This window comes from Pempheris klunzingeri, unplaced genomic scaffold (genome assembly GCF_042242105.1).
Source record: "Pempheris klunzingeri isolate RE-2024b unplaced genomic scaffold, fPemKlu1.hap1 Scaffold_131, whole genome shotgun sequence".
Lineage (NCBI taxonomy): Eukaryota > Metazoa > Chordata > Actinopteri > Acropomatiformes > Pempheridae > Pempheris > Pempheris klunzingeri.
The window spans coordinates 1-15,790 of record NW_027255034.1 but is presented as its reverse complement, the minus strand read 5'-3'; the positions used below and the strand labels follow the sequence as shown (position 1 = coordinate 15,790).

General features: G+C 42.4%; 2 protein-coding genes across 2 annotated transcripts; both read right to left on the bottom strand.

The window, feature by feature from the left end:
* Positions 1–115: 115 nt before the first annotated feature.
* On the bottom strand, positions 116–2,366 carry LOC139225373 (complex III assembly factor LYRM7-like). The gene is made up of 5 exons (XM_070856238.1): positions 2,336–2,366; positions 1,189–1,261; positions 1,001–1,071; positions 616–697; positions 116–475 (listed from the first exon to the last, which is right to left on the bottom strand). Exons 1-5 carry the CDS (start codon positions 2,351–2,353, stop codon positions 405–407), a joined length of 315 nt encoding a protein of 104 aa, XP_070712339.1. The 5' UTR covers positions 2,354–2,366; the 3' UTR covers positions 116–404.
* Positions 2,367–5,523: 3,157 nt separating this feature from the next.
* On the bottom strand, positions 5,524–15,785 carry LOC139225374 (centrosomal protein of 170 kDa-like; the record flags this gene model as incomplete). The annotated part of the gene is made up of 12 exons (XM_070856239.1): positions 5,524–7,384; positions 7,530–7,581; positions 7,682–7,775; positions 7,919–8,007; positions 8,130–8,297; positions 8,732–8,963; positions 9,167–9,440; positions 10,529–10,579; positions 10,867–12,396; positions 12,606–12,723; positions 13,562–13,651; positions 15,708–15,785. Coding segments are annotated over 12 exons (3,102 nt in total), but the record flags the coding sequence as incomplete, so codon positions are not given.
* Positions 15,786–15,790: the final 5 nt, after the last annotated feature.

The following is a 15,790-nucleotide window of genomic DNA, read 5'->3' as shown; positions in this document are numbered from 1 at the left end:
TCGACCACCATTATATGAGACCCATCTTTTATTTTTAGTGGTTTGAACAAAATAAACAAATAAATTAAACCCAAAGGTCAAAGAATACTCCTTTAATCAGAACATGACAACACATTCTTTAGCTGAAAAGTAGGCAGAAAACACAACTCAGTTACATTTAATACAATACTGTACATGAAATGACAGCATCCAGTTTACGACACAGATATCTTAAATCAGAGCAGCTGAAATGGAAACAGGCATTTCTTTTGTGTAGAAATGATCTTAAAAATGTTCTTTTTTTTCTCAGGAAATCCTGAACAACATAAAACGCTGTTTGGGATAAATCCTTTCAAATGCTGAGGGACGGTAAAGGGTGATAGTGAGTCTCTTTTTTGATGAAAAAGATGTAATTGGATGGTAAATCATGTCTTTTTCCTGGGCTCGTCACAATAGGGGAAATTTTCTAATAGAAGGCTCTCTCTGGGTCGAAGCACTGTGAAAGAGAGAGAGAAATATCATTGAACTGTGATAAGAGAGAAGTCAAGATTGCTGTTGTACATTTTTTGCATTCATATGCTTCTTTCTCGACTCGTGCACATTTTGTAGAATAACACATGAGAAGAAAAAACATACATAGTGTATTTTCTCCAGTATGTTCCGCTTGTATCACTGCCTCTCGGAGAACAGTTTCCACAGCTGAACCCATTTTGATCATCTGTAAAAACACAAGGATAATGAGTGCAGAAGGACGATGAGACCACAGGCACAGACGGGTAAAATGCCCCTTTGTGTACATAGCAACACCCCTCCTTGTTTTACCGTTTTGCATCGTTTCCAGGTTAAACATAAGTCTAAAGGGCTGCTGTGCTTTCTAAATCCTTTGCAATGCTACCACAGCCCACGTTACACAAAACCCATTTAACACCCACTTAAATACACAATGGAAGAAACAAGCGCAAATAAACTGTACAATCTATATAAACAAATCATGTTGCTTTCTGTTGCGCTTTCACTGTACCTTTGCAATGTTTTCCTCTGAAGTTTCATTTTTGTTTTTGCGGAACTCCTCGTTGATCTTTAATCTTGCAGCTTGGTAAGAAAAAAAGTTGTTATGCATTAAGTTGTCTACTGTTTGGTTAACATCATCCACCAAAGATATGGCTACAGATGCTCCTCTACTGGGAGGAGGGAATCAAACTAGCTCACCTGTCAGTGCTGTGTCATCGTCTTTGAATACAGCCATCCTTGTTCTGTGCAGCGCTTTAAACACATTTAGGACCTGGATTCATACAGACATTTAGCAACAATGAAAATGTTGACAAATTACAACGATCAGTTAAAAAGCAGCTGAAATCCAGACTTTTCCAGATGTGTCGGTTTGTCAGGGAACAAACACACAAACGCTGGCTTATCATTGGAAAGTGTAGGCTCAGACGTGCAGCTGGGAGAGAGTGTTTCTGCTCAACAGCAGCTGCATCATTGTCAGACACCATGATGCTCCTGCGCTCTGGAGCCACCAGAATAACTGTTGAACCCTCCTCCTGTATGCAGCCAAAAGGTGAGCGATCAGAGGGGGGGAAGCGTAGAGGAGACCTCTGGGTCACGGTCAGTGAGAGAAGGCCTCCTCTCTCCATGGAGGAACATCTGGTGCGCTCACGGAGAACCAGAGCGGCACTGTGTGTTTTCTGGTAGGTGAACAGATCCACCTCCGCTCTCCTGAACGTTTGAATAAGTTTGGGATTCAGCCTCCACTTTGCGTTTATTGTGGGGGCAAACTGGATTTACTGTCCAGTTTAATGATGGCTACATTTAGGTATTGATTTGGTATCACTGGGTCTCATTGCATGAAGGCTATTGAAAACAAGGCATTATTTTTATTACACCATTTATGTAAAATAAATAAACTACACATTAGTAATCAGTAAGTGTGCTATATGAAACCGAATTAGTATTTTTTTAATCATAATTTTCACTGACATTGTCAGGTGAGCAAAAAGACTTGTTTGTGTTTTTGTGTTAATCAGTAAGTTATAGTCGGGCACTAAGTCTCAGCACGGAGCTCCTGGAGGTGAACTAACCCTCCTGGAGGTGAGCTAACCCTCCTCCTGCTGTCAGCGCGGGGTGACAGAGTCAGGAAACGCTGCCTGATGTCTGTGAACATCCAACCTTAAACTCCTGTCCCCTCAGTCTGTGACAGCTGATACATGAACTGAAACAACTGTGAATATTAACATACTGCCATTTTATTTACCATTTAATCTGCTTCCTAGAACATGCAAACATGCACTGCATCGTAAAAAAACAGGAAAATTACTGTTATTTTTCATTAATACGACAAATATCTCATCCTAACCTTCACACGAGTCCCCATCTTGACTTCTTTAGCTCTCTTCCGGTATTGGAGGAAGTACTACCAGCCAATCAGCGCAGACTTCACGTATTTTTGTAGTTTCTACAGAGCCCTCAGCCTGTCTGACTGCTTGTCAAACACGCTTCATTACATTGCTGCGATGTGAAGAATTAGATAAGGGGTGGCCAAACAACTGATCAATCAGATATTGTAACCAGTTCATCTCAATGCAGGCGATGGAGTCTAGTATTGATATTATAGGCTGACAAGATACTGACAGAAGGTTTGTATGATGAGAATAAAGCTAATTAAAACACACTACACCAATTGTGACACAGGAAATGAAAATGCCAGTAAATCCTGGGTCTTAACCTGCGTTTTACTATGTGAGGTTAATAACTGGGATCATTTAGACTTTACAAATGTTTCTACTTCACCTTCCTGACCCACTGCCAGCCTACTGATGTAGATGTAGGTGGTCTGCAGTGTTGCTACTACAGGTTAGGTAGGGCCTTTTGCCCTCTCAGCTGGCACATATTGGAGTTTCCAACTTGTAATCAACATTCTGGTCAACATTGAAGTGATAGTAATAACTGGGAAACTCTTTTCTGAAAGCTCTGATCTATCCAGCCTCAAGCTTGATAGCATATAAGTGCCTAGAAAAGAAACTGATTGAGAGTTAAAACATCACCAACAAATACAGCTGCACACAATGTTGAGCCAACACAGAAACAACTAAGGTGGAAGTCACAATACTAATTGAAGTAGCACTCATTGCATTGTATTGAACAGATTTTTCACATTTTTGGTCACTGTGTAAAAAAAACAACACCACAGCTGTCTGCACAGATTAAACTCTCTCTTCTGCATTTGTTCTTTTGTATCTCAGTGTGTAGCCTTCCCTGATATTTCTCCACAAGCTCCCACGCACATCCTTGTCGTCCCAAAAAAGCCAATTGTTCAGCTGTCACAGGCGGAGGAGAGTGATGCAGCAGTAAGTATGATTGTCCGACCTTCTTTTATGACTTATTCCTACTTTCACCACTAGATGGAACTCTTTAGGCCTGATTTAATGCTTGTCTGCACAGTTCCTGTCTCTCATACATACTGTACATACATACATACGTGTCATTTGTTCTTTCTCTCTTTGTCTCCTAGTTGTTGGGCCACTTGATGATAATCGCAAAGAAGTGTGCTCAAGATGCAGGCTTGTCCAAAGGCTACAGGATTGTCATCAATGATGGACCGGACGGAGGCCAGTCGGTCTACCACATTCACGTCCACGTCCTCGGCGGGCGCTGCATGGCGTGGCCCCCTGGCTAACCTCCGTGTCCCATCACACATTGTCTTGCCATCAGTGTCCACATGTGTTGTCTGACAACCACTGCTGATAAATTTAGACTACAACAGTCTGTCAAACAAAACCTGTAAGAGTCAAACAAAACCTGTAAGAGTCAAACAAAACCTGTAAATTCATCAAAGATGATTAAATGCACTTCACAACAACCAGAGAGAGTCTTGTGTGTATTTATCTAAAGTTCCTCAAACCAGACTGTTACTGAATGCAATTAAAAAAACATGAAAACAACTTAAATGTGTTGTTCAGTGTTAGTACAGTTGGGGTTTCAAGCACTGCTGCTCTCTTTCCTTTAGTGCCTGAGGCAAGCACTTAAGTGACACACACAATTAGCCTGCTGTTACTGATGTGCAGAGAAATCTCATTACTGCAGCTGAAGATGGGAATCCATGAGTCTGTATGTTGTCTGCAGTAAGAAACTTGCCAGAACTGCTGCTGTAGGTCTCCCATAATAGTTTTTCATCAGCAAGATACACTTTATCATCCATTAAACTAAGCAGTCTGAAGATGCTCATTGCTACTTAGATTATTATATATGTGATACCACAGTGATGCTGAATGCAGTCTGTTTGGAGCTTCTTTGTGGAGACTCAAACATTTAATCATGCAAATGTCAAACAGTTCAAGAAGCCTAAAGAGGAGTTGAGTCATTTGTGTTTTCAGCTAAGACATTAAAGTTGTAGAGCCTACAGCTCTGCTTTTGTTTAGCAAGAATAACAGAGGTTTAGTCTGAATTAGTGTGAGGCCTTTGAATAAAAACTCCCAGCCGTGAGCTGCTATGTAATCCAATTTTATAATTAATATAGATATATATTGTTATAATATAGATATATGTATATCCTCTGTAGGAGTAGAATTTATAATCTGAAATCAGTCTGGTTTTTGTTGAAGGTCAAATAACAACAGAGAAACAAGTGAATGGCTCTCTTTTATTAACAGTAAGAAACAATGCAGGTAGTTGAACAAATATAAAATGCATGAAACATCCACAAAATATTAAACAAAAAAATAAATAAAATGGTGTTTTTTTTCTTTACAAAAATGACAAAGAACACTGATCAGATGACACATGTAGAATTTAAAAAATAAACATGTACCTAGCATTCACAGTCCCCTAATTTCATTTTTTTTTTTATAATACAGGGAGGAAAACAAAAGACAGTTAGAGGCTTTGTTTGTACAGACAGAATAGTTCCAGAGAGGCAAGGCAGTCACTTCTGATATCATTCTTTGTCAAACCATTTGACATTTGATGCAGCCTCTCACTGCTTCTTCACTACGTCCGTATGAAAAAACACCACAATCTGATGTGCAAAATAAGAATTTGTTTAGACAACTACATCTTTCTTTTAATCAATGCCCTTGTATAGTCAAAATGGGCACTTAGAGGCATTGAAAAACGGTATACAGTACAGTATAGAGAGAAGGAAATTAACATGTATTCTGGTACCTAAATTCACTATTGTAAGAGTATCTAAGTACTAATACACTGTCTTTAAGTCATCTTACTCTAGGACACAGACTATAAGCTGAAGAGAGACTCTGAAAATGTTTAGTCCCCATAAAGTAACTAAAAAAGCAGCAAAGTCAATGAAAAAGAGGGTAACTATACTGTCTCTGCAATTCTACAGTACGCTGGAACTTCCCCCTGCTGGAAACAGAACAATGCACCTATTTACACTGATATGAAGCCTAATATAGACGGGGAGCTTATGTGTTCATTTCAACTCAGCAGTGTTCCTCAAAGAAGCATTTTGAAGCACAGAAAGCCTCCTTTTATGTTGTCCATGTTTGTGACGTCAAGAAATCAATTAAAACCAATTCAAGCAGCTTTTTCCATGTTTAGGTTTTGTATGTGCTTAGGCTCACAGGTAAAACAAAATTCACTGTGAGGTGACTCAAAGCATTAAAAAGTTTATGTCTGCAATATCTACAACACCAATGTGTAATATAAAATATTTAGTTTAAACAGTTAATTTTTTTGATTATGATTGCTAGTTTTAAAAAGGTCACATCACCTGTGACTGGAAAAAGTAGAAAAAAGCCAATTGGAAATCATAGGACACTTGAGTGTATTGAGTGCTGCACAAAGCAAAGAGCTCTGATTCTCACAGGGCCAAAGAACACATGCGAGCTATGTCTTATATCTTTGTAACAAATAAGCTTCTTGAATCTTTGATTTGTTGACAGAAAAATGGCTGTGGCACTCAAAGAAAAAGGTGAACTATGACGAACTGCCAGAAGCACAGATTCTCAGGTTTTTGCACAACAGATGAACTTCAAGATGGCTCAACTGGTTGAAAATTCCAAAATCAATGAACTTGTGAACTTTGGTACGTGATTATTTTGAGTGAAAGTGATCATTGGTTTCCCAAAGGCCATTACTATCGCTTAGAAACTACCATTCAGTATTAGTAAGATCAACACAGACACAAACTTGCAGGAAGAAAGCTCTCAGGTCTGTCCTGTACATGCTACTGGAGCGACAAACTTCATGTCACACTTTTTCCACATACTGGGAGAGACAGGAGGGGAAGGGAGGAAAGAGTAAAACTTGATGGGTGAGGAGAAACAGGTGAGCACAGAGATGGGGAGGCACTACAAATCCTTTTCAGTAGAGTCAGTTTGAGAGATGCATCCATGGACGGTTAGAGTTGTGAAACATCTAAAAAAAAATCTGCAATTCTGCTTGATTGGTGAACCTGTTTCAGGCATAAAGCTGTGGTTTGTCAGGGTGGTTACTTAAGGCTGCTGAAATATTCTTTTATACTGAGCGAGTACAGTGCTGTATATCATCAAAGTGTAAATAGAACATATTTTGCAAGTGTTATTTTACAATGCATTCTGTTTGTCAGAAAGTATTATGTTTAAGTCTTATAAGCTGTCTTGTATATTACTTGAGTGCACAGGAGCTGCTACTATCGAGGATGTGTTTTAAGGCATGTCCTTAGTGTAGGTAGGGTCCAGACACATGGAGAAGGCAAGAGGAGGAGAAGACTTGGAGGAGATAGGAGACTGTGTAACCACAGAGATGTGTCCACTGAGAGAGCAGCCAGGTAGCCTTCAGTCCATCAGGAAGTCAGATTGGCCAGTAAGCGTCAGCAGTTTAAAGTGGAAAAGCTCATGGTGTTACTCCATCCAAATTATGGGTGAGTTTCTGTTTGAGGGTACATCCAGGGCACTTCATTACTGGGCAGGTCTGGTAACACTTCAGCTAAATTATGTTTATATTATACCCATAATCCTAAACTGGTATAATCAGCAGAATGACACCTGCTTCATTGACATGAACACGAATCACCAGCCACCTGCACTCCAATCCAGATTCGTGTTTATTCACATAACGTTGATTTCAGGGAATCTTTATGGTCACTTCTGTGCGATGGCCTCCTCTCCGCTCGGCCGCATGCGGTTAAAGGGCAGTCCTCCGACTCCTGTTAACCCCAGACCCGCACTGGGGTCTCGTGCGGTCTCCTCTGTGCTGGCGGCGGAAGCCTGAATCCTGGCTGTTGATCCTCCAGGCCCAGGAAGGATCTCTGGCAGCGATTCTTTGGCTGGGGGCGCAGACCCTGGGCTGGTGGCAGAGGGGGAAATTATTTTGGCGGCTTGGGGCTTGGTAGGGGTGGTGGGACTGGTCAGGCCGAGGCTGGCCAGTGCGTCCAGAGTCCCATCTGGGTCCACCATCACATTGATCACTGAAACAGACGCAGAGACAGGAATAAAATGATGCCTCATCCAAAATACCCATATTAGCAGCTTGTTCAAGTGTGTCTCTACTTGACAGAAGTTCATATTTGTTTTTAGTGCTCATGTGATTATATGAGGGGTATGTGTCTTTACCTTGAAGCTGCTTCTCGACTCTTTTCAGTTCGAGCAGAATTGAGGAGATCTCCTGCACAGAGAAAAAGAAAAAAACAGCAAAACTATTAGCTCTCAATACTACTGCACCTTCCCTGTCATCAAGTGTTGTTAAGACAGATGAGCTTCTGTACCTTGTTGGAGGTTTTCAGGAGTGGTATGTCACTCTCCGATCGAAGTTTATTCTCGATTTCATCCCAGTTCCTGTCCTTATCCTTAAACAATATCCTGGAGAAAAAAATAACACATCACAGGACACATGTTCATTCACAGCAGCTTTAGCTGTTCAAAGCAACACAATGGCACCCAAGGGAAAGACACGCTGAAAATACACACTTACTGAAGGTTATAATATGGCTAAGTGTAATTACCTGATTTTCCCTGCTGTTTTGTCGACAGAGTGTCTGATCTTAGTAGACAGTTGAGAAACTGAGTTGAGCAGCAGGCTGTCCAACACCGCCTGAATACACAGAGGAAAATAAATTCAGTTTGACAAATGACAGCCTCAAGATGATTGCAAAAGTTGTTGTGAAAGCCTCCATGTTGGTATATTTGTGATGTCATGCTCTCTGTGCTTTTCACCTCCTCCCGGTTCCAGGTGCGTCTCCTCAGAGCTCGGGGCTCCAGACTGTCGGGAGCACGGGGACGGAGCTCCACCGGCTTACCATTGATCTCTGGTGCCTTATTGGTTGAAATCACAGGCGGGATCTTCCTGAAGTTGAGGCTCTCATCAAACACTCGATCCACCAGCTGAGGAAAGACAGGGAGAGACGTGGAAGGGAGAGAGGAGGGGAAAATAAATTCTTGAATTAATTTCTCGACAGTATTATTCCAGTTTTGTTTAATAGCGTTAAAGATTTGTGAAAAATGGTGGAATTAGGCTCTCAAATTCAAAGAGAGCTAAGCAGCTCTAAAGCTTTAATTGTCCAGCTAAAAGAAGTCAGATTTTAATCCTATAGAACTAGAAGAAGTAAATCCTCTCATGGCAAAAATAAGAATTAAAAATAAAGGAATGAAAGTTGAGCAGATGGGAGTGTAATAAATGAATACCTCTCACAGCAGATGAAAGCTACAAATCAACAGAGAGGCGGCCATTTTTATCCAATCAACACAGGAGGGATGGCAAAAGCGCAATGGAAGCACACGCAGTAAGGCAGTAATGATAGAAGAAGAGAAACGGGCACCTTTTTCATGCTCTCCTGTATATCCGGCTGCGTGGGCCGTGCAGGGCCTACCTCTTCCCGGGTGTCGATTGCTGATCCCGGGGTGGTGGCGGCGGTGCTGACGGTGGTGCTGGGCGCCGTGCCAGATGAGCTGACTGAGTCTATCTCACCAGCCACGTCGTGGATCTCACGGGCTAAGATGGCCAAGTCCTTAGCCAGGTCCTGGCTGATCCTGCGCACACATGGGAATAACCTGTTAACCATCAGACAGATGGAGGATAGAAAACTAAATGAACATGTGCAACATGCATACACAATAGATGGTAATCACATACTCATTAAGACAAAATAACGGCATTAAGAACGACTCTTAAACATTGGAGTACAACATCATATTAAAACATTACATTCTTTACATCAACTAGTAGATAAATCTTATCCAGTGAAGATTAATACCTGGCGATCTCCTCGCTGTGTGCCGTCCAGTCCCTGATGTACTCCTCTTGCTCCTTCATGCGGTGTTTGACTCCCACTCCACCCGGACCCGTCGCCACTCCGGAGCCTGGGCTTGCGGTGGTGCCCAGTCTTGAGCTACGGTGCGGGACGAGGTGATGTGGACGCATGTGGGACCGTCCTCCGTGCTTCGGAGAATTCCGGTTGGAGCCAAACTCTTCCTCTGAGGTGGAGCCGTACTCAGGCGGCAGACGTCTCCACCTGCTGCTACTGGACACTGTGAAGGCAATGGAAGAGCAATACGATCGTTAGGTCAATATTACTGTACTTTATTCCATTATAACATTTGTTATTCATGAAGTTAATAATGGGCTTGTGAACATGAGAGGCTTTGTTACTGAGGCAGCACTCAGCCAATCCTGCTCTGAATGCATGGGGATTTTTTTTTCATTATGGACGCAAAAACTATATGTTATGTCACACTATAACATGTTATATGAAATGTCCCGCATATCGTTCTTGAGATGAAACTAAAAATGGAGAGAGATTGGTTAAGCAAAGGAATCGAATCTTACTCTGTTAAGTTATTGTTATTGGACAGCTACAGGAATGTTTAACAATACAATAAAACCAATAAAAAAACACCACAGAAACGGCAGCAAAACCAAACTCTACTTTAGCTGATCTAAAAGCTCTGCACCCCAGGCAACCAACAAAAGCAGCCAATGATGTACATAAAACCTTGACAGAGCCAGGGATATGTTAGCAGCTTCGCAATAGTCACACAACAGCTGCATTAATGTAGCTGCACCATGATGAGACAACGCCATGCTCTATCAGTCCGTCAAGGGTAAAATGGGACACAGTGGAAGTGTCATGAATACAGACTTCCACATGGTGGAGCAGCATTTCAAAATCATGACGGGTTTTGAAGCTTGAGCTCCTATGTTGAAAAATGTTTTGACTGAGTGAGAGATTAGAGCATTTGGGTCATCATCACAGCGTTACTTGATGGATGTCAGGGAGGAGACACAGAGTTAACATGGCAACATATGCTAGAGCTGGGTCATTGTACTTCAACTTTAATCACTGAAAATTCTTTAACACTAGAAAATACACTTTTAAATTTACATCCGGCAAAGCATTTCAAGCTAATTTTAAATGTGTAAAATGTAAAAAATTCAAGTATTTATGGTCTTTTACAAAGGACTTAATTTAAACTAAATTAATTGACCTTTGACTTCAAATTGAGCTTGGTGGCAGCTTTTATTGCTGTGACCCAGGTCTGACACACAAACACACACACAAGTGCACGCCCACACACGCACAATGTCTAATTAAGGCTCTACTGTTTTGGTACAGTACCCATAAGCTCTTCCTCTGCATCACCGCCCTCAGGTTCGGGCTGAGAGCTCTCTGGACGATGACAACCAACGAACAAGTTTGTCACAATACAGTGGAAATGTTTACACACAGATGCCGAAACACTGACGAATAATGAGGTATGAAATGATGTAGACTTTTCTTGACTTGAACCTTACACCACATTATTTTTTGGCAGGCTTTCAGGAAATAACAAGATTAAAAGAAATATAGTGAGTGAGTAAAAGTGACAATGAAGGGACAACTTTAATTTCCCTCTTCTCCTTGTTCCTATAACATTTGGAATATCCTGAAATAAGGCGTACAGCTCATGTGCTCACCTGTTGGCGAGCAGTATCCAGATGTAGTGGTCTTAGTCTTGACCTCATTCAGCTTGGACACGCTGTTGGCCCTCATCCTGGGTGTAAGCCTGTTTTCTGTTGGTGTTGATGAACGCAAGCCCAGACGCAGAGCAGTCTCAGCAGACAGGCGGGGTGAAGAGGTGGAGCTCCGTGTCACTGTGCACTCTGAGTCACTGCGAGCTGAGATGGAGCCCACGCGGTTCCTACGTGGCTGAGCCAGCATGTCCAGTCGTGACAGTCCCTTCCGACCGGATGGCGGCTTCGAGGTGGAGCTGGTGGTGGACACCTCAGAAGCGACTGACACCCTGTCTGCATCAGCTAGATCCGTGTCAGATGTATCCCCCAGCCGGGCGCGGCGGAGAAGGGAGGCTCTTGTAGGCCGCGGCTGAGGCAGTGAGGCCTGCTTGTTTAGGGAGGAGGTTGTGGCCGCCTGGAGAGTGCGGCTGGTTTTGGAGGATCCACTGGCGGAGGTTTTAGCAGACCTGCTGTCAAATTTGGAATGTCCTAAAGGTCCAGAGTAGGTCTCCTGGTCTGAGGAGAGGATGTCAGAGATGGGGAAGGAAGAAGTCTGGTCATCATCAGTGAGATCCAGAGAGGGCTGGCGTGCTCTGGAAGAGGCAGAGGACGGCTGACCAGAACGGCGTGCATCAGTCCGGCTCGTTGCTTCTGCAGTTCTTGTTTTAGACTTCCTTTCTAAGCGTTCACGGGCACTTGCGTTAGTGACGCTGGTCTTGGAAGTTGTGCTCATGTTGCTCTTCTCCCGGTGCATACTGCTTAAGGAACGTCGTTTTTGTTCACCACCAGCTGATGCTTTCCTCTCTGCCTCTCCAGCCACATGACTAGCTGTGCTGGCTGTGTCCACATCTGACTCAGGAGAGATGGAGCCAGTCCGAGGGGGGAAGCCTGAGCCCTGAGTGGTTTTACTACTCTTCTGGTCAAGCTTGTTTTCATCTCGTAGTTTGGCCTCCAGGAATGCCATGACAGCTTCAGTGTCCTTCAGGAGTGTAGCGGTGTCCATGCTGCCCACGGAATCGCTGCGTTCGCGCCCATTGCTGCCTCTGTTGATGCGTGGGATGAGCTCTGCAGGGACGTTAGTGCTGGGTTTCTCAATTGTGAAGCTGCCCTGGCGCACTAGAGGCTTCCCAGACTTCTCTCCTCCTTCTCCTGCTCCTCCTGCTTTCCTTTCCTCTGACCTCTTCCTCCGCTCAGCGCTGCCAGAGGTCCGGAGAGGAGCCTTGGATGGAGAAGATGTGGAGCTTTGTTTCCGTTTACTGGTCATCTCAACGTCCCCCTTGGGAGTGGGGGACTCCCCGTCTCCCTTGTTCTCTTTTTCCTGGGGTTCTGTGTCCTGTTTTTCCCCAATCTCAGACCTCAGCCCAAGAGCTTTGGTACTGGATTTAGCCCGGGGGTCATCCACAGGGAGCTGGGGTAGAGTCCTGCGCTTCCGGTCAGTCAGACTGGAGGAGGATTCACCTCTGCTGAGCGACGCACCAGATTCAAAGGCATCAGCTTCAAGAGAACATAGGACAAATGCACTTAAACTGAGATTCAAGACTTATTTCACATGAATTAAAGGCACATTCAAGTGATGCTTTACAGTGTACATGGTTTTAAGTTTTGTTATTGAGAGTTATAATATATTTAAAAACTTAAAAGTTAGTCCAGCTCTACATTTTATCTAAGCCTATTCTTTCTCTGACAGTCAAGTGACTATGTACCTCTCTCCTTGTGCAGGAAGGCGGCTGTCTCGGCTCCTGAGCCCTCTGGGTCTGTCCTGGTGTGATTGGCAGCTAGACTGGCCCACTGAGAGACCCAGCTCGAGTCACCAGGAAGAGCCTGAGGGGACACAAGAGGAGGGGTGGGGTGACAAGAGAAAAGAACAGAGGAGTGAGAAAACCAGAAAAAAGAGCAGTGTAGTCAATTGGTGGTGGCACAAAGTGGCAGGGGAGATCATGAGTGAGATCAGCACTCACACTGTGTTCATCTCAAATGTATTACACCAAGGAAATGATTTAATTTGTGGGAATGAACGGTATTGGTATTAAGACAAATCCCTGTATTTTATTTTACTTGGAAACTAAGATGACTGATTTGAGGATTTAAGAAAAGATGAACAGTTGCTCTTCATTTTATGTGGAAAAAGACATCAGCATATAAGACTTGATAGAAAGGCTGTCACTGTTCATACACACTGTTTGCTCCCTCTAATAAAATGGCCTGGAGGGCTGAGCGTGTCTCTCCTCATCTTCGTACGATCTAGGTCAGTCTCTGAGAGGACTAGTCTACTCCAATGAACAGGGTAGGGGAGTAGAGCAGTCAAGACATGGGAGTGACTGTGACTTACATTATGAAACTCAGCTATGCTTCTTCGTCTATCTCTAACATGCTCTGTTATACTGCACTGGACTGAGCAGCATAATGAAACATTAGGAGTCAGAAGTTATTCATTTCAATTAAATTTACCTAATCAAAATTAAATTATGAAAGAATGAGTCACTATAGGCAACATCTATATTGTAATAATGGACACTTGTGTATAGGTAACCACATGAAGAGAGGTAGAGAAAGGCAGACAAAGAAAGAGGGAGAGGCAATAAGGGAGAACCAAACCTAACATCTTAGAAAAGCAGAAACAGTAGAAAGGCAAATAAGCTGTTAGAGTACACTTTTCTACCTCTTTCCCTGACTCTCCTGCCTCCTCTTTTCCTTCTCTTTTCAGGTCTGACAGAATAGAGGAGTCCTGGCTCTGGTGCACACCAAACACCTAGAAATATGTGGAAAAGCAGGAAGGAACACAAGCTTACAATGTGGCAAAAGGTGGACACTTTGCTGAATCCTAATTATGCATTATGCTTATGGCATTATGCATGTATGAATGTCATACTTTGAATTAGTCTCTATTCTGTGTGCATCCTCAACAGGGCACTAAAATACACTTTGTAAAGAAAACTGAATACCCCCATGAACACTATGGTAATATAATTCTATAGTTCTCTTGATGAACAAACGTGAACTGAACAGAAAGAACATGCTGTTGCATTAAAGCATATATCTGCACTTGATAGCTGAGAACCATGGCAACGAACAGCTCTCTCACACTCGCACACACAACACACACACGCATAAAAAGTTTACAAAAGGGAGCGAGAACAAGAGCAGGCAGACTGTGAGCAGTGTGCCAATTAGTGTGTCAGCTAATTACAGTAATTAGCATAACAACACTTCCAGTTTTGAATGTAACGCACTCAGACTAACACTGACTAGAAATACACCCCACTAATTATATCACTGCTCCTCCTAAGAAAACACCTGTATATAACACTTAAGGGTCCTCTTTATGATGCCATTTAGTGAAGTTTAGATCGTGTCTATGTAAAAACCTTTCTGGCAAAAACATAACCTCCTAAAAATAAATAGATATGCTGCCATTCCCAACTTCCGAGTCTGGTAAGTGGCAATTAAAAAGTATCGTGAACGTCTGTCTAGAATGGTTTAACACTTTTCTTTTGCTGTACCTATTTAAAGGAAGTTTTAAGTCCTATTTTACTTATAATGATGGTGAAAAGAAATGTTAGCTTTTCCTCTTTGTTTAGCTCCAGCCAGTAAATCTCAGCCTGAAACTAACATTAAACCAGCTCTCTCTAAGTGTACTGCTTTGCTCCTTTCAGACATGTTTTCTGTGACCATAAAAGACTGCTGTGCCACCAGACAGGGTCAGCAGTAGGAAAGTGATGGTGGGTTTTCCCTCGAGCATCGTTTCATAAAACAGGGCAGTGCTTGATGGAGCGAGTCTCCACGGGCTATTACAGAGGCATTAGGTTTACCAATGGGACAGAGAGGATGGAGTGGTGGTCAAGCAAGGCAAGTGAGACATGATACCTTTGTTTTATTGGCAACGAAACAAACCAGCCTCAAAGGAGTTGGACTCTAAAAGTGCAAACGAAGCAGGTAATAAAGAGGCAATTAACCTTGCTCTGGTCTGTTGGTGCTTGGTCGAATTATTCTCTTTAGAGTTACTGCAGGGTAAGTTTAAATGATGCACTAGTCACTCTACTTGCTACTTTTTACAGTCACAAATAAGAAAAGAAGACAGAAAGGAAGGCGTTTTTCAAATTTTCTGTGGTGATTAGAGTGATTTAAACTTAAAGACGCTGATGTAAAAAACACAATGACAATTCTCCAAATAACCTCTATTCGAACTTGTGAACTATTGTAACGCCCTGATACAGGAAAGGAGTCGCATTATGCGGCATATAAAAAAATAAAATCTTAAATCTTACATTTAGAGGATGACTGCATCTAATAAACAAGTAAAGGCCATTGATTATAGTTCCCAAATCAGACAAATACTAACCAGCTCCATGCAATTTACAGTCTACTTAGGTCTACTCAACTGTAGTCAGTTATCCATACTACATAACGCAATGCAAGAGAAAAATCACAGTGTGTAATTGCATCAATGATTCATTGGCTTGTCCTTATCCTCACATCCATATGAGTACAACATCAATGTAAGGACACAGTTCAATATTGTAGTGTTGTGTAGTGCAATAATATGTGTGGCTGATCACATCTCTGGGAATGGCTTTCAAAAGGAATTGTATTTTCAGGTAGTATCATGCAGGAAAGACTGGTAGGATCAGGAAACTGTGATTTCATCACATATTGGTGTTAGCGTCAGTGGCATAAATTCATGATAAAAATCCTACTCTTTGTAGTCTCTGTAGTCTATTACCTACAGTGCAACAAGTAATTCAAACGAAAATTCCCAACTTTTCAATGATTTTGTTGGATTCCAAATGTATCTCTAAACATCTTACCTTGTCTATCATGCGCCTGGCCTCCTCTTCCTCTGGGTTCCTGTTCTCCAGTTCAATAGTGTAGGTCCCTTTATCGCTGTGGT